This window comes from Pteronotus mesoamericanus, unplaced genomic scaffold (assembly GCF_021234165.1).
Source record: "Pteronotus mesoamericanus isolate MK-2021 breed Mesoamerican mustached bat unplaced genomic scaffold, CSHL_Meso_final contig_98, whole genome shotgun sequence".
NCBI classification, from domain to species: domain Eukaryota; kingdom Metazoa; phylum Chordata; class Mammalia; order Chiroptera; family Mormoopidae; genus Pteronotus; species Pteronotus mesoamericanus.
In genome coordinates, this window is record NW_026555295.1 from 5,692,150 (window position 1) to 5,711,293 (window position 19,144).

At 47.9% G+C, this 19,144-nt stretch overlaps 1 protein-coding gene across 1 annotated transcript in view; it reads left to right on the forward strand.

Moving 5' to 3' along the window:
- Positions 1-18,399, forward strand: part of SPRED2 (sprouty related EVH1 domain containing 2) — a 110,065-nt gene extending 91,666 nt beyond the window's left edge. Inside the window, exons 5-6 of the mRNA XM_054586877.1 lie at positions 12,895-13,044; positions 15,196-18,399. Of these exons, the coding sequence (XP_054442852.1) occupies positions 12,895-13,044; positions 15,196-15,861 (816 nt within the window). The 3' untranslated portion in view covers positions 15,862-18,399. The remainder of the gene's footprint in view (positions 1-12,894; positions 13,045-15,195) is intronic.
- Positions 18,400-19,144: the final 745 nt, after the last annotated feature.

Consider the following 19,144-nt stretch of genomic DNA (forward strand, 5'->3'; position numbering starts at 1 on the left):
CTCCCCCAAGACAGCCCCAGTCATTAGGCCAATGACTGTTAGGAACACATCCCATGCAATGATGGGAGGGTCAGCAGGGGCTTGCGCGCCACATTTCCCGTTTGTTCACAAGCTCCCTGTCTATAGACTTTCCGTAAATGACATGTCTGAAAACTGGAGCTGAGGAAATGAGCAGCTGCGTCAACTCCTGTATTGTCCACAGCTGCCCACAGTTGGCTGCCTTCTAACACTTTTATTGGTAAGGCAGATGTTTAGAACTTGGAACTCATTTATCACTGAAAAAGTGTAAGTGGTGATCAGACCCTCTTACAACCCATGGTGGACTGGAATTAAGAGGATGTTCTAAGAGAACAGCACATGTGTGGGGAAACCTGTGGAGATGCCACCTGAGGAACCTTGAGTGTATCTTCTGTTTCTGCTGGCGGAGCTCTGGTTTCCCTTTTGCAGGGGATTCCTTGGGGTTGGGCAGGAAGCAGGATGTTGTGGACAGTATCTTGACGCACATCCTACGTTAGGGAGTGAAGTGGAGGAAGGGGCACCCCAGTTCCCCATGGAGTAGTTTTCTGGCTTGGGTGCCCACCAAGCATGAACTCTTTCTGCTCATACTTCCCAGCCCTAATGGGTTCCCCCCCAAAACGGCATATCTGCCTGACTTCTCACGATGGGACAACCATGTTGGAATTCCTCAGAGTTCAATTAGTGCCCTTCTTAGTGTGCACACATGTACACACCTGCTCTGCCCATTCACCTGTTGCCAGTTCCCATGGCTCTCCATTGCATTTCACCGCCACCAGACTGGTAGGCTTCCTGCCAGAACCACCGCCAGAGACTCCTGATTAGCAGGCGTTCCGACTCTTGTTAGTTTGGGCGTTTACCCATTCAGGTGTCCTCCTACTTCTCCCTCGACCAATTGTGATTGTTCTCTTGTTTGAAACCCCAGAGCACTCTGTTGTTTATTTCTCTCTTGCCACTTGAAAGCCTGCACCATTTTTAGCTTTTGTATCTCATTTCCTGAGTGAATGAATCTTCATCCAATTAGAAGCAGGTTATTTATCATTTCAGTCTCTGCAACCCTATAAAGCTTTGCTCTATCAATGCCCGATAAATGGGTGACCTCAACCCCAGATACAACGGGTCCTCGAGTAATGTCTTTTTGTTCAATGTCATTTCATTATAACGTTGATGAGATGGTGTAGGAACTTAACGCTTGTGGATATCAGTTTAGCTTGTGGTAAAATGGGCTTCATTATACATCATTTTGCTTAAGGTTGCAGAACCTATCAACAACATTAAGTGAGGATTCCTGTATAGTGTGTAAAACATAGGTTTCTCTATTTTATTCATGTTTTATGTCATATGTTTTAGCTGTTTTGTGCTCAGTCTACAGCTAGGAGCTGAGCCCCTAGCTTTGTCACCCACTCCAAGCTTTCGGTTCCTCGTGCTTCCTGCCCTCTCAGCAGCTTTCTCTCCTGCAACACAGTCCTTTCCCCGCCCCTGCACGCCATCAGGGAGCTCAGTTACAATGACCGATCCAGGTGAACACAAATACCTCAGAGGCAGGGCAGTGCCCAGCATTAGATAGGGATGCATGAGGGAACTCCAGTGCCTGAGCCATTTGGTACAAACTTGTAAGATGACTAATGCAAAGAATATAAAACAGCAACAAAAAAGGTTAGCATTCTGTAAATTGCTAAGAGCACACTCTTGTTGGTGCGTCTGACAGAAGCTTTTCATTTCTGTCACTGCTGGGCTGGGGGGACTTGAGAGGCACAGAATGGAAAGATCCTCAAGTCTATTCCGCCTGTTATGCTTTTGTCTTTGTGGAGCAGGCCAATGTAAACTTGACATATGAACAGTTTGGCTCTGTGGATAAGCTGAGCTGCTTTGCTCCCCAACTTAGAACTGACTTCCTCCCAGGTCCCTAGAGGTGAGGACGGGGCCAGAGGGTTTGGAACCTGCAAGGAAGGAGATTCTTGGGCAGAGAAAGTAGTTTTATGGCCACTTAATGAACAATTTTCCAAACTCCTGTTGTGTGGGGTTTGGTCCATTCAAATCTGGTGATTTATTTACTCCTGCAGAATTCTAAAGTAATTTTAAAAGATTATTAGCATCTTCATAGAGAGACAAGGATCATTTTGGTGCGATCTTGGGAGAACGCATCTGCAGTGCATACATATTTCTAGAGCAGGCGGACCTAGAATCTGGTCAAGTGTTGTTGGTGCTTCAGCTGTCATTGTGCTGAGTGGATGGATTCTGGCTCTAAAGCTGGGGGATTAGGGAAATACTTGCTTCATAGAAAGATACTTGAAAGTGTATAAAATAGCTAAGTCTTCATCTTCCATAATAAGCAGTCCTTAAACAATATCTAAATCTGCAAATCAGGAAATAGTATAAACCACATGGGATTGAAAAAATGGAGACAAACACAAGAAGAGGAGCGACAAGAGTTCAAAGTGTATTCCTCTGGGGAGTGAGGCTGAGATGGAGAGGGGCAAGGTTGCTATTGGAGATACTAAGTGATATACGTACAGGTACTGATTTTTTAAAAAAAAAACACACAAGAGGGGTTTTCTCAGAAGAGGGGTCCAGGGACATGGAGGAGTTATAGCAATGAGTCTAATTTCCCCGAGCTGGGGGGTTAGAGATTAAAAAGACATGGCAGAGGGTGACTTCTGGGGCTCTCGGTGCTCCTCTCCCTCTGTATTCTCTGCCCAGCATTAGGAAGCAGTCGTCCACTGTGGAAATAATGGCGCGTTAAAGGTAAGATAAGCTGCAGGCGTTCGCTGGACATTTATTTGTCATGCTGGGTGGCAAGGATAGCTCTAAGCCAGCCAACTGTTTAGAAGTATAGGTCTTGGGATTGGAAGGGATTTTGAGTTCTAATCCATGAGTCAAACGGGTCACTTGCCCAGGATCTCACAGGAGTTCATAGCGGAGGAGCAGTGAACACTATCTCCCCACCTTTCCAGTTCAGCATGGCTATTTTTCTCTTCTTCTGTTGAATAATTCTATTTAGGGTCTCTCAGTTGTTGTTGTGTTTTGTTTTGTTTTGTTTTTTTGTTTTTTAACAATCATCAAATGTAAGAGTTCTATTTTAGGAAAAAGTTGGAGAGGGGAGAGATAAAAGAATAAATATGTGACTAGTGCCCACGTGGCCCTTTCATGCGGTGGTCCTGCAGCCCGCTCAGCCAGGGTTGCAGTGCAGTGTTGGGCAAGACGCCTTTCGAAGCTTGACCATTGCAAGGCCTATCTTACACAGTTAATGTTTGACTTTTTTTCCCCACCCTTTAGGTTTCCTACCATCTGAGTATTGTTTCTGGATTTGGGCAGCCCTTCTCAATCCATTATACCTAATTGAGCCCTAGCACCTTAAAGCATCCATCCTTGTATAATGACTTAACTTGCACCTGGAATGGTACCGACTGTGTGCTGTCCTTGGCAGAATTGAGAAGAGGATTTATTCAGTCATTTTGTTTGGGTCTGGATTCTCTCCTAGAACCCAGCTGAAAAAGGCTCTTGTGTGGATTATGTTTTGGTGTTTCATTGTATTTTATTTCTTTGGGTAGGCAGATCTCCTTTACATAGGAAGAGTGTCATGCCTGGTATGCATCATCAGCTTCTAGCCCTGTTTTGCCCAGACTGGAAAACTTGGTCCTTCCTCATGCCCTGTGCTTGAACCTTTGACATCCTGTTTATAACAAGCTGCATTTTATTACTTTCTGGCTATTCAGAGCACTTGTCCCTAATGATACCTCACACCCCGCCCACCCACCCCAGGTGTTTTCGAAAGTGTGGTTAGATCAACTGGCTGAAACCAAAGTACTGCGAAGCAGTTTGTCTTATCCTAGATGGGCTTTTGAGTATTAGCAAGCTGTACTTCATTCTTGATTAAGTAGAAAAAACAAATTCATTGAATTTTGCAATTATCAAAGTTTCATTCATAGACGTGGAAGAGTACAGAAAGCCACAAAACATTCCTTTTTTTAAAGAGTTTTTCCAATTCGTTTACCCCCAGCAAACATGAAAACTGAAGGCATATCTACCAGTTTTGTACTAGAATGGGGTTCACTCACTGATTTTCTAAGAGGGTGTTTTTAAGGCTGAAGCAGCGTGGGACCCGAGTGTGCGGAGTTTGGAGGTGAGGGAGAGGCTGGGGTTCTGAACTTCGTTCGGCCATTAGTCAGCTGTGATCATTGATCCTTTGAACACAAAACTTTCTCAGGGTGGACGCATTTCCTTTGAGTCTCTGTTTGCTGGGCCTGGGAGGGGAAGGGCAGGGCCCATGGTGCGGAGCTGTCCCTGGCACTGCGCCTGTGCTTTCACATACATCGCTGGCCTTGGGCCTCACAGCCGCCCCAAGGTCCCGGTTTGACACTTCATTTCTGCCGATGAAATCACTCAGGCCCAGACAGGTGAAGGAACTTGTGCTCACTTCCACCTTTTGCTCAGCCTGGAATGCAAACCCCAGATCTGCCCTCCGCCTTTCAGAGAACCTTAAGAAAAGGAAATATTTATTCAATAAGTTTTAATAAATCTTACCTGTCAAACATACCAGATTCCCCATTCATTGCAAAAAAAAAAAAGCCACCTAAACAGTGGGCTTTTCAACCAGGGCATTGGCTTAAAACCTTAGCCATCTGTTCAGCAGAGGCAGGGGGTCTCTGGACCCTCCCTGAAGGCCCCAGACTCCTTTTAGAACATCAGCTGATCAGAAATGTTTCTGTTGTCTCTCCCTTTGGAATTAAGGGACTGGGATAAGTGGGGTGGGGGGACGATAAATAGAAAATAGATTAAAAATGTAAATTCTATACAATTTAGTGAAATTTGTCTATGGTGGTTTATTAAGAAAGGCAAAAATGCTTTGGGAGGGGCAGCCCTGTGCTTCGTGGTTGACACCAGGGAGCAGTGTCCCAAAACCGCTCGTGGCCGAGACCCGGTGCCACCGGACGCGGAAGGCCTCAGGGGGCGGACCGAGCTGATTTATCTTCTAAATGACAATTATCAAGCTCACATTACATAGTTGGAGGAGGATCTTTTTTATTCAACATGTAATACCTCACAGTGGCTAAATTAAAAGAATTAAATGGCTAAGGCTCAAACAAAAGCTTTGAAATGCTCTCCATTTCAGGAAGCCCAAAGGCATTTTGCTAACTCTCCCGCTTGGTGCCTTTCTTCATTTACACGTATATCATCTCATCTTTTTAAGCCGTGGATACTAGGACACTATTATTTCCATTTTACTAATTCATACAGGGTGCATAGTCGGGGTTACCTGGGGTTACCTGAAACCCGGCACTTCTGCTCCCCACGCTCAGCCCTTCCTGTGCAGCTAAGCTGTGGCTGGTCAGAGTCCTTTTCTTTCATCTCAAAATTTGTTTCACCCAACTTCAGAATTTATTCAGAATGATGCTTTAGAAACATCAAATTTTTTAAACATGTGGGCATTTCCTCGTTGTTGTTGTTTTTCCCAAGGAAAGAATGCCCACTTTATCTGTTCTCTGGGTCGCAGAGAGGGTAATGCCTTAGCGTCTACAACAAAGTCATCTCTCTCCCCTGGCAACTGCGTCTTACACCCAAACTGCCTGCTAGCTGGGACTATAAACGAGCGTGTGCCCAGCCAATTTTCTGCTCTGCCTGCCTCTTTGAAACAGGAAACCCAGAACTAATGTGGGCCCTTAGGACAGGTGATCCAGTGCTACCTGTTCCCAAAGACTGTTGGCAAAATGGGTGACAACTTCCCGTTTACCAGAGGAAAAAGGATTGGCCACAGGCCTGTCAGTCTAGTAGACTCTGAGGAGAAGGTACGCTCTGCTGAAGAGTTAGGAACACCAGCTCACCCAAACCCCCTCAGCCAGGAGCCTCTGAGGCTCTCAGCCCTCCCATCTCGTGAAGGGCAGAAGCAGCCAGAGTTTTGTGTGGTCAGTCTAGTCTCCCAGCCCAGGGTAAAGAGGAATGGCATATATTTGTATTTATATATACAGTATGTGTGTGCATACTTAAAAAAATAAAATAAAACAAGAAGCCCTTGGAATAGAAAGAATGCATCAGATGTTGCGATCTATTTTAGTGGTGGATTGCAACAAAAATAATACGGATTGTGGTCATAACTACTAGTAAGCCATCTTTAAAAATTCAAAATAGCAGCATCTGCAGACAGCAGAAATTCTCCTTAATCATCTGAGTGAATCCTCTAACTCTTTTGGGGAAAATAGGATGATGATTTGTTTTAATTATTATTTGTTTTTATTGAGGTATAGTTGACATACATCCTGTGGCTCTTGAATTAACTAAGCAACAGTCTTAGTCAAACCCCTCTGGCCTGTATTCTTAGGAGGGGAGAAAGATTATACATAAAATTGCTAGAGCTCAGATAAACCTTGGAGTTCATCTGGTACAGCCCCTTTATTTTACACATGAGGAAACTGAGGCCCAAAGACGTTAAACAGCTTGTCTAAGATGGATGGCCTGGCCTGGCATCACAGTTTCCCATTTCTCTCTCTGCAGGAAACCCATTTTTGGTTAACATTGCTGTGCGATTCCCAGATGATGTGGTCGGGCTCCTAAAGCAATTTCCTAACTTTATCTTTTGTGCCTTATTAAAAACATCTAGGCCCACTGGCCTCCTGAAATGGCTGCTGAGCGGGCTTGGCTCCATGCACTCGGTGTGCTTCCTCCTGTCAGCTCACATGTTCTGGAGACACAGGGCTGGGGAAGGGGGAAGTGCCTCCTACAGAGGCGGGGAGCAGAAAATAGATGGTTGCCGGCCTTTTCCTAGTCTCATCGATGCGCTCAGTAGGAGTGTCCTACCCAGAAAAGCTGTAAACCAGGTTTCCCTTAATAGTTCCAAGTGTCCTTGGAAAACCAGCCCTGGGCACACCTTTCTCTCCCATCGCCACTGTCTGCCAGCCGCCGCCACCACCTTTGTTCTGTACCCCCAGCCCCTTTTTGGAAAACAGAGATTTAGCAGGAAGACCCAGGGCAGGTAAAGGGATGCACATAGTTCTAAAGACACTTGTTTTACTTTGAAATGTGTAGTCCAACCTACCTTGAATGCCCCCCAAAACCCTAGGTCTGCAGCCAGGACTCTTCCAGGATGGGTAACTTAACTTCAGCAAATTGCCTCCTCAGCTGATCTGGCCTCTTGGTTCTTTCTTTCCCTCCCTCCCGGAGCTTCCCTTATCAAAGAGGTTAGCCGTCCAAACGCAGGAGGCTCATTCCCAGACCCAGCCCATGTGAACAGAGGAATGTGCTCCTTTAAGAACCTCCAGGATAATTCAAGGGCCCTCCAGAGGTCAGGGAAGAATAGCCAAGTGTCCAAAAGTAAGAAATCATATTTTACAAAATATGCCCATACCAAAAAAGGGGGCCAGACACAGCGTTAACATTAGACACCGATCTTGTAGTCTCCCTTCGCCACGCCAGCCGCCTCCCAGCCAAACAGGCAGCGCCGGCCTTGGGGGAACACGCGGCCTCTGCCCAGTGTCTTTCATGCTTCAGGTTTTGATTTATTGTCAAGATATCATAACATTAAAGTCAGTTATTCAGCAGGAAAGTCTATCAACTTTTCAAGCTCTATGGTTTTCCTCTCATTTGTTAAATTAAATTCTGGAGAATTACAGGAAATACTTGAATTCTCAAAGTAGGTACCACTTATGTCTGCAGAGTCCAGACACTGGAAGCTTGCTGTTTTTAAACAAGTCTTTCTGATGTACACTGATAAACTTGAACCTCTTTTTCCTTCCTCTGGGCCTTGGCCTGGGTTGTCCACCCACCTCAGGCGCCTTCCTCAGGGAAGCTGCCTGGCCTTAGCCCTGCGTGTGTCACCTTCTGTATCTGAGCCCACGTCCCACGGGGTGCCCTGCCCAAACCCAGAAAGCCTTCAGGGAGGGGGCGGGTGTTTGTACAACCAGAGTGGACTCGGTCAGGCTGGTCGTGGCTCTGTCTTGTGTTTTTACGTAAGGTTGGCAGTGCGCGCCCTTTCACCTCAGTACCCTCGCCTTCCCCGCCCTTCCACCTCCCTTCCCCGTCTTTTCTCACGCTCCTGTTCTTGCTCTGCTGTTCCTTGTCAAGCTCTTGTCTCAACTTACTGTTAGGGGGCTTTGGGACCAGGTCACACAAAACGTGTTAACTACGCAATAGGAGAGTTTTTACAGGAATCATAGGAAAATTGAAAATATAGTCAAAGGTCTACCTCTTAAAAAGGAGCCAATCTCAGGTGTTTGCTCCTGCATTATAGACATTGTTCCAAAGTGTAGAAAAAGATGGGAAGCCGCCCAGCTCAGTCTGTAGGGCTAGCGGGACCCTGCTACGAAACTGGGCCAGGAAAGGTCAGGTAGAGAGACAGACACCAAACTCACCTATGAATCCGGATGTGAAGTTTCTAAGTAAAATATCAACAAACAACATCAAATATTTGTAAAAACAAATTTAAGGAAAGCCCAGTACAGTATACACTACACATGCAAAGATAGTTTATATTGGAAAAGCTGTTTGATTCATACGTTAATAAAACAAATTAAAGGTAAAAGATGATGTAACCATCTCAATAGATATATAAAAAACATCAGGTGACACTTAACATCTTTTGTTGAGAGCCTTAGCAACCTAAAATACAAGGAAACTTTTGAAACTTCATTTTATAATCACTCCAGTTATCTGGAAATATCATTGTAATAGAGAAGCATTAGAAATGTCCCATTAAAGTCGTCAAGTTCAAGACACACAGGGCTACTATAAGCCTCTGTTTTTCCACATCATGCTGAGAGCCCTGGCAAAACTTGTAATAGACAAGAAAAAAGAAGGTATAAATATTGGAAAAGAGACCAGACTATGTTTTGTGGGGGATGTGATTTAATGAGAAAAATCCAGAGTTGCTGGATGAAATATTTGAACTTTTATAAGGAATCAGTAACTTTTCTGTAATCCACAGTAACAGTTTAGAAAATGGAAATGTTTAATCTCGTATCATTTTTGCAGTAACTCTGGGGACAATTTTAGCTCCATTTTGTGGGTGTGAAAACTGGAGTTAGAGGTTAACTTGAGCAAAATCACACAACTTTTATAACAAGCAGAGAAGGATTCAAATCCAGTCAGCCTGAGTGGAGACCCTGTTATTTAACATTATGATACTCTTTTGCATTTCTTTTGTTCAGTGCCTCATATTGAGTTGCAAACTTCTTAATTGGGCATCTTAGTAATCATGGGCACCAACATTAAATCAGAGTCAGACCCAAACCGAGGGGCAAGTTTTGGAGGCTGCATATGCAGGTGGCAGTGGCTGTGCTGGCAGCGTCATGGTGCAGGAGACCCCCCGCAACTCGACAGCAGTGCCCGCGGCCCTGCTCCCCGCCAGCAGGCAGCACTGAAGGCTCACTGTGACCGCTCTCCGGACTCGGGGAAGCCTGTTGGCTGAAGCCACCCTTTTAGGAGGCTGAGGTCCCCAAACACAGAGTAACCGCAAAGGACCTCTGCTTTTGTCCTTGAGTTCAAACCCACAGCCTTTCAGAGATACCCTCTGGAGAGCAAGGAGAGTTTAAATCACAGATGGAGTCTTTCCAAGGTGAAGGGGAAGGTGACTGACTGGGAGGTCGGTAGGTGTCATGAGCTTGTGCACACAAGTAACAGAGTGGCGTTCAAGAAGCTTGCTTGTGAATGTGTGTGCACACCTAAGCTTGTGCATAGCTTCAGTGGCTGTTTCCTTCTGGCTGTGTGTGGAAACCACGAGCGGAGTTAGGTCAGAGGTGCCTGTGGGCAGGAGGTATTTCCCCTCACGGGCCTTGGAGATGCCCTGATAGCACATTCTTCTTGTTTGTAGGTCACACTCAGCACTTCGCAAGATTTGTCTGATAGTACAGCTGTGAAATAAGCCTTGCCTTCCAGTGGAGCGTCTCTGGCAGGCTCCCCTTTCCAGAATCCAGACCAATGCAGAGCAGTTCAGTGGGAGAGGCTGTGGGCTTGGCCCACAGGAGGCGGTGAACTGTGGGCATTCTTGTCCCTTTGTACAAATCTGTCATTAGAGTAGCAGATATTGAAAGGCCTTATCAGGCTCACGTTCAGGAAGCTTTGCACTTGACTCTGCAGTGGGAATGGAGTGTTGGGGGCTAGGGAGGTCGGATGGGGGCCTTTCTGATCACCTTAAGTACACAGGGAAAACTGGGTGTGCCTCTCTTCTCAGAATGACTTTCCATGCATCATTAACCTGGACATGGGATGGATTAGGGTAACAGCTGACTAACACAGAGGTGGCTGTCATGTGCTGGCTGGTTTCTGAGAAATAAATGCTGGTGCATAGTACCATGTTCAGTACAAGGTTAGGTTCCAACCTCAGATCATTGTCATGTGGGTGTTGGTTAAGAATTTAACCCTTGAGATTTGAATCATACTGAAGGGCCCTTATCTGCTCGTTCAGGAAGTAATTATTGAGATCTTTGGAAACCTTTGTATTGTGACATGCCATCCCCTTATCTCCTGGGTTTGTTTCGAGGAAGGCGCACCTTCTTACGTGGAGAAGTTGTACTCTGGTTGAATACAGCGCCTCTCGGAGTAGGCACCGGAATGGGCCTGCCTGAGCTTGAGAAGCAGCCGTGTGGGGACCGAAATCCCGGTGGGCCTGGTGGTCAGGGGCTGCCCGCCAGTCAGCGGCGCCCTGCGTTCTGCCAGCCTCCGTTCTGTGTGGGACGCAGAGGTGATGTTTTACCTGTGACCGTGTCCACCCTATGTAGCCAGGGCCTGGCACATCATACACACTCACACAACATGAGACTATTAAGAGTTCTTGGCTTTGTTGTTCTTTCTGATCAACAACCACCCCTGTGTTAAAGTGGGGGCGAGCTGGAGGACAGGCAGAGTTCGGAAGAAAGGAAAAAATCTTGTGTATCAGCTTGGCTTCTTTCAGTTACTGGGATTGAATAGTAATTCTTCCCTGACTTCTGAACCAATTTGGGGGGTAGGGGAGCTACCTTTATGATCCTGGCTTAACATCCGTGGGAAGTAGACTGTCTCAGGACCTGCCCTACCAGGCACGGGGTGCTGGGTCTCTGCAGCCTCCCTGCAGGGTCCCGCACAGTCCCGCACAGTCCCGAGAATGGCTGCCAGCACGTGCCGTTTGCTGGTTGGGCGACTCCTAAGAGGCAGCGGAGGGCAGTAGCAGACTGCCCGCCCAGCTCCGCCGCACCTGCTGTGGGGAGGAGCGAGGGTCAGAGGTGTGGCACCAGGGGAGCTGCTGCCTCAGAGCGGGGGTCAGGAGTGAGCGAAATTGCGCCCACACGATGAGCCGAGCACATCTGGTTTAAGCTACCAAAGAGTGAGTCGGAATTCGGGCTTAACTGGATTCGGAAGCTCAGGTGGTGTCTGTGGGGGTCACCTTCTCTCAGTGTTGCTTCACGTCATCCTCTGGAGGTGCTTCCCTGTGCCCTCACTGCCATTCCAGGCAATGGGACCCTTGAGAGAATGACAGCATTTTTTCTGGCCGCTCCATCAAAAATCGTTCTGTATTGCCTGGGAGGACCATGTGTCTACATCTGGGTTAGTCCCTGTGGCCTGAGGGGTTGGGAACAGGCATCGCCCCGCATCACTTGGGCCAAACCAATCAGAAATATCCAGGAAGGTTAGGTCCGCAAAGGGATGCTGCACGTGGCCACCAAGTTTTAAAAATTAACAGTGGTTGTGTTGCAGAATGGAAATGAGTCTTCTTTTTCCTCACTCTGCAGTCCTGTTTTTCTAAGCATTTATTACTTTATAAATGGGAAGGGGGGAGTAAAAATAACTTTTAGAAATCTATTTGTTTCAACTTTGCTTTGCCCCTGAAAGGCTTTATGACACTAACAAAAGACATGTAGAGAGAAAAATAAGCAGCTGAGATAAGGGAGGCTATAAGAGCAAAGGGAGAAGACATGCCTAGATATTTGTCAGAAATAGGACACCTAGATAAACCTTTTGCTTGGTGTTGGGGGAGGGTCCCCGACTCTGTAGAGGTGAAAGGTGGCATGGGGAGTTTGGGGGGACCCTGGTTTTTTGAAGGTCATTGCCTGCTGAATTTAACAGTCTTTTATGGGCATGTGGCTTGCGGGGAGTGGTTGTGGAGAGTGACCCTCACCTGGGTCACCTGGGCCCCTTCATTGAGTGTTAGGTGGGAGCATGAAGCCCATATAGGTGGTAAGTGTATTGGGAGGCAGTGGGGCCCCCTGTGCTCTGGCCACGGCCCATCCCAATATCTGATCCCCTTCCAAAGACACCGCCAGGTAGGCTGCCGTCTGGACTTGTTGCTTCTGTTGGGAAAACAGCTCTGCACTCACCTTCTCCACTGATGGGGGCCATCATCCCTCGGTGCCGTCATCCATCTTGCTTCCAGTTGAAAGTGGATCCCAGAGCTTTCCTCTAACCCAAAGATTTCCCACAAAATCTCTTTCTGGAAAGCCAGTAGCCATGATACCCTAGGTATCCTTACCTCCTGAGTCCCTCTCAGGCCAGGATTAGCCCCATGTATAAACGTTTGGGGTTGATTTGTACATGCCTGCATCCCCTCTGCTTGCAAGAGTACCTCGGAACCAGGGCTGCAAGTGGGTCGGCCATTGTTGATCAAACTGGGATGCACCAGCGGGAGGCCTGGCACAGGGAACCCCTCCCCAAAGTCTGGTAGCTGTTCCCACATTTGAGAAAACAAACCCAGCGTTCCGGGGTCTGCGGCCGGGTTTCTCTGCCCATTGAGCCAGCCTCATCTTGTTTAGACAGTCTTGCCTCCAGGGGTCCTCCCTCCTCCCACAGCCAGGATAAACTCAAGATTTCGGGAAGTCCAGCAAGATGCCACAAGTTGGGGTAGACGGCATGTTAGGATTTGGTGTGTGGGTTTGGTTTTTGTTTTTTCAAATTAACTCTTGGTTACTTCCCTCTAAACAGACAGCTACAGACAGTTCTTCTAATTCCTCTCAGAAGAGGGAACAACCTACCCGGACAATCTCCTCCCCCACATCCTGTGAGCACCGGAGGATTTATACCCTGGGCCACCTCCACGACCCATACCCCACGGACCACTATCACCTCGAACAGGCGAGTTGCAGCTTCGGTCCCCTGAGGTCATCAGGGTGGATGGCTCCCGATTCTGGGGTGGCCGCTTCCTCTCCCTGAGCCCAGGCCTCTTTTGTGCTGCTTTGTACCACCCCGTCCATCCCGAAGGCGGTGGTGGCAGCTCACCCTTACGCAGAGTTTTCTGTGTGCAGGACACCTTGTACTTTATCTCATTTAATCTTCACAAGTTACCCCCAAGGCGGGTCCTCGGCATCCCCAGTTTATAGATGAGGGAGCTAAGGCTTAGAAAGGTAGAGTCCCTGGTAAAACAAAAGTCAGATGCAGGTCTGTGCTGCCGCCTGCGTTCCTCTCTCCAAATGGCTCCCGACTTGGTGTGAGAGCACAGAGCCCCGGTCCAGCCTGGGACGGCTGCACACTCGGCGCACGTGCCCTGGCGGCTCGGCTGCAGGCCCAGGCCTGCTCAGGGACATGTAGCTGGAGTCTGGAATTCAGTGATTCAACAAATATTTACCAAGCAGCTGTTTTGCAGAGAAGGTTCCCAAACTGTGGGGCATGGACCGGTGCCCGTGAAGGGCGATGTGGCCAGTAGTCTGCTTTGAAAACAGAAACGAGGAGTACCGTTAACATAAAGCTAGATTTATATGATTCCTTTTAAAAAGCATTTCATTTTGTGCTTCCCAGTAGTTTGGCATGAAAAATGTCTTTTACAGTCACATTATGATAGCAATAGATAGGGACTGACTTTTTGACTCTCCTTACTTTGCAAAATAAAAAATTAGCAAAGCCTATCTATGTTGGCTCCCCAGATTTGCTCTGAAATCCTACAGGATTATGATTTTCCAAAGTCCAGGAAACCCTGATGCCAAGGACCTGACAGGAATTATAGCAAAGCGTGGGAGCCTTGACCCCTGCTCACAGGCTGGTGGCGGTGGGGGGGGGGGGGGGCGCGATGGGTAAATCTAATTACCACGTAAAAATTCTGTAACTGTTACAATGATGATAATGGCAGTGAGTATCAAGCGCATCCTGGCAGGCCTAGTGATGACACTGCATAGATGGATGCTCTCTCTCCATTCTCACAACAGCCCTATACAGTTTGGTGGTTGGGGAAACTGAGTCTGGGGCTTTTAGCAACTTGCTAATAAATTGCACAGCCTGTATTTGACTCCAGTGCGTTTGCTCAGAGCCTTGCTCTTTCCCCTTAAAAAGCCTTCCTGCCCTGAGGACTTCTAAGGTGTAAAATAAGACCTCGTTCTCTGCCGCCACTGAGACATCCTGTGCAAGGCAGGCTCACCTACCGGTGCCCAGTGGGTGACAGGTCACAGGTCACATGGCACCTGCGGCTGGAACAAGGCACTGTTGTAAGCTGGAGGCGGACTACCTGTGGGCCGACTCTTCGCCCTGAGGGAGAATGCAGTTTGGTTTGAAGGCCAGAAGGTATGGCTCTGGGTCCCAGCTGCCTGGGCCCAGATTCCAGCTCTGCCCCTCACTCTCTGGCAGGATTCAAACCCAGGCAGCTGGCCTCTGGAGCCTGCAGTCTATTACCCTTTTCTTATCCCGGCATCTTACCTCCCCAACCAGATTGCGAGGTTCCTGCGAACCTTACAGTTCCTGGCGTTCCCCTTTTGCTTTTTTGAGCATGACTCACAATGAGAAACGCATTTTATATGGTGCCCAAAGTGCTTACCCCCCCATAGCCTGCAGTGTACCCCAGTATTCATCTGTTTCGCTGGAGGGAAAACAACAAAAAAGGTGCTCTTACAAAAGAGGACATGCTGTACAAAACCAGGTGAAACTCATGTAAACTCCAGAACTCCGGCCAGTGGTCACCGTCACCTGAGGGGTGGGCAGTGAGTAGAAGGGAGGTAGGGGGTGACCTGGGCAGGCCTCTCGCCTCTGCTCAACCTGGGTGTGTGCAGCTTCTGAAATTTCCAACTCTGTTCCTCCAGTGTGTGCTTTCTCCCATATATGGTGACCCTTCAATAAAAACGGGTTAAAGCTGCTCTCGACCCATTCGTTGATATCTTTGACTCACAAGGTGTTCAGGAAATACAGGGCAGGCCAGTTTCTTCAAGAAATGCCTCTGTCAAAGTGAAAGGTGCATACTGGAATTTGGGGTGGGGGGGATCTCTGCCACTGCTATAAAATACTGTCTCTCTTCTTCCGGGGCAGCCGATGCCCAGGCCCTACCGCCAGGTGAGCTTCCCGGACGACGACGAGGAGATCGTGCGCATCAACCCCCGGGAGAAGATCTGGATGACGGGCTACGAGGACTACCGGCACGCGCCCGTGAGGGTCAAGCACCTGGACCCCTCCGAGGACGCGGACTCCTATGTGCGCTTCGCCAAGGGCGAGGTCCCCAAGCACGACTACAACTACCCCTATATGGACTCCTCAGACTTTGGCCTCGGCGATGACCCCAAAGGGCGCGGGGGCGGCGTGATCAAGACCCAGCCCTCGTGGGGCAAGTCCCGGCGGCGGAAGGAGGATGGCGAGCGCTCCCGGTGCGAGTACTGCAGGGACATGTTCAACCACGAGGAGAACCGGAGGGGCCACTGCCAGGACGCGCCCGACTCCGTGAGAACTTGCATCCGCCGGGTGAGCTGTATGTGGTGTGCGGACAGTATGCTCTATCACTGTATGTCGGACCCCGAGGGCGACTATACAGACCCGTGCTCGTGCGACACTAGCGACGAGAAGTTTTGCCTCCGGTGGATGGCTCTTATTGCCTTGTCTTTCTTGGCCCCCTGTATGTGCTGTTACCTGCCCCTTCGGGCCTGCTACCACTGTGGAGTGATGTGCAGGTGCTGCGGGGGGAAGCACAAAGCGGCCGTGTGACTGCGTGTCCCTCCCTCCCCTCCGTCCACAGCCACAAGGGAACTTGCCTCCTACACACTCTCATCCTCTCCCCTGCTCCCTGGGACCTGGAGGTGCCATTCCAGCCGGGGAACCTGCCTGGTGGACTCTGCACCCCCCAGCCCTCCTACTCATCCATCCCTGCACAGTGTTCTAAGGAAAAGGAACCTCCACCTAGACTCCCGTGTATTAACAATCTGTAATCAAGCTGTCTTACACCTGTGTTGATTTCCTGCCTTTCCTTCCCACCTCTTCCCGTTCAAAGGTGACTGCAGTCGGAACTGCTGATTTTTTCGGTGGGTTTTGTAGTTGGTTTTTCCAACAGCGTGGAAGACTAGCCTTCTCTTGGCCCGTGTCCATTGCCAATAGCATCACTGGGTTCCTGAGGAAGTGCGATGGCAGAGTGATGCAGCCCAGCCAGGAGTCTTTCAGCCTGCAGGGAGTTACCGGGTCCAGGAGGTGAGCTAGTTAACAAACTTCTACCACCAAACAAGATCGCTTTAACTTTTTCAAAGCCAAATTCCCCCTGTAAGCTGCAGTTTCTTTCTTGAGCCCATCATCCTTTAATGCCCCACCCCGACCCCGAATCTGTCAGTTCTTCACGATGCAAAACATTCACCCGGAAAACGACTGAGAATTGAGCCTTAACTTCGGATTCACTTGTGAGAATCAGGAAAATTCCTTAAACTGCATCGCATCCTCGGGCCAGGGCCAGAGAGGGGGTTTCAGATTTCTCTGAGTGTCCCCAGTTACCCCTAAGGTAGAACTTTTTAAAATTGTGTTGCCACCACTTGTAAAAATTTAGCAATATTGGAAGCAAACGCTAATAAAGTAAGAAATTTTGCTCGTTGTTTTGGAAACCAAATACTCTTTCAAACACGAACCAGTGTTGAGAAACACTGTGGTTGTGGTAAATAAAATCATAGGCACTTCCCTCCCACCCTGGCCCCAAAGGGTATTTCCTATTAACGGGGGTAAATTCTAAATGTCATAAATTTGAGGAGTGGAGGATTGCATTTCATTCGTGGGTTTGTATTCTTGTTTTCCTTTTGGACTCAATTTCAAATGAAGTCACCAAATTCTTAATTTATACTTAGGAAAAAAACAAGGCCATATGTAAAATCCCTTCTGATGCCTAAGTGTCTTTCTCCTGCAAATCCAAACCCAGACTTGCCACTTTGTGTGCACAAACGGTTGAGTCAGCAGGCTGGGTCTACCTGTCGCCTTGCCACATAGGAGGCTTTGAATTAGCTGGAAGAAGAGTATTTTTCTAATCTGTTGCAAAGAATAGCCAACTCTTAAGGCAGAAAGAAGAAAAGTGAAGAGTGGTTTACCTGTACCTAGCATAGTACAATCAAAATGTCGTGGAGAACATAGGGGACAGGCTCGTCAACACTGGCTGTTCTTCCCGCCAGGGTCTTCCTGCGGTAACTGCCAGCTGAGGGCGTGGCCTGATCCCTCTCCCCTACTGCCCCCATCCCTTCTCTGTTGCACACAGAACATCAGTCCTCAAGGAAAGGGACTTTTTTCCCAGTCCTCCCATCTTACTGGGAAAGTGCTGGCCACACTTACCTTCCTTGGAATGTTTTCAGCTTCTCTGAGAGCCTGTCGCATTTCTGTAGTCAGATCATCAGTGTAAATACCCAGTGTGCTTACGAGTTAGTAGGTAGATGTTTTTAGTTGTTGGAGTGACTGGTTTGGGCCTCTCAGTCTGCAAAAAGGAGCAGAGAGCTGTCAATCTGGTGATGGAAGAACCATTTCCCTGCCTGGAGAACATCTAGAAAACCTCAACCAGCCTCCAGATGTTGTTGAGAGACCACCCCTGCCCCGCCCAATCCCCCTGAGATTTTTTCCTCAAGGTCTTTCTCAAGGTCTCCTCTCTTCAAAGCACAACACTAATGTATGTTTTGTCAGACCTCAGTTCAAGTGCCCCTATTTATTTCAATAAGAATACACGTAGCCCAGATGCTTTTTGTTTGTTGCCTCTGTTCAGTTACTTGTTTCTATCTTCCTTCACCCCTTGTCCTGTTCCACCCATTTGGAGAGTTACGCTAGTGAATCTTACTCCACACATACTTTTTGGTTTGTGAAGGCAGCAGTTAAGGGCACAAAGGACAGCCATGGGGACATTTATGTAAATACGTCTCTCTCTAATTGCCACACTGCAGCTGAACAGTGTGTAGTATTTTCCCAGTCAGCTTTGCCATACTGACATCAATCATTTGAGAAAAATTATTCAGATTTTATTTTTGTATTTGTGGTAACAACACATTAACCAAAAGATTGGTTGGAAGCTTCCCCCAAACCCCCAAGCTATTTGCTCACATTAACAAATTAAAGTGCCTGAAGCATAATTCATTCTTTACCTGTATACTAAAAACCCTGTTGTATTGATTTTTTTTATAATAACCCTTTTTACCTCTGTGTAAAAAAATATATATACAAGTGTATGATGTACATTTTAAGTTCTTAACTTTTTTTATGGTTTCTAATATGTATGACCAATGTAGCCATTGCTTTCCAATGTACCGTGTAAATATAAACACATCCTATGAGATCGCTGACTTTGGGCTGTTTTTCTGGCCAGAGACGGGAGGGCACTTGAGCCTCTGCAGGTGCGGGAGTTCTCGCACACAGGATGGAAAGGGGTTTCTTTTGGAGAAGGACGTGCAGACACAGGTCTGTTTTTGTGAGGCTCTTCCCCTCTAAGGTTATGTCATATTCCCAAGGGGAGACTGCAGCTCCTCGGGCTCAGATGCCTCAAGTGAAAGGAATGCTGCGCGTCACCACCCGGGGACACCCCCTCTTCCGAGGCCTGGCTTCCCCCAGGCGAGCTCCTCAGAGGGAACAGCTGTGCTTCCTCCGAGTTGTTTTCCACCAATTCCTGCTGCACCGTGTGTGCGTGCGCACGTGTGTGTGCGTGTGTGTGTGGAGTTTGGAAGATACTTTCTTACTGAAAACAATTGTTAAAACTGCAAGACCCTTGATCTCCTTAGAGTAGTTCGATCTCACTGACATTTGGCCCACTTTCCCTTCCCGTTGGGCTCCTTGGATGCTCAAAAGTAGAGTGACCATCCTCTGAGGAGATTAAGCGTGGAGTCTTTGTAAGGGTCACAGAAGAAACACAGTTTTGGCTCCTTTACAGAACTGAGTAGGGCCCTTATAAAGAGATGTGTAGAGGGGTCCCTCGATCTTAGTTTTCACTCCTCCAGAAAGGAACGACCACTTGGCAAAGGTGAAAAACAAAAACTATATGTTAGCAAGA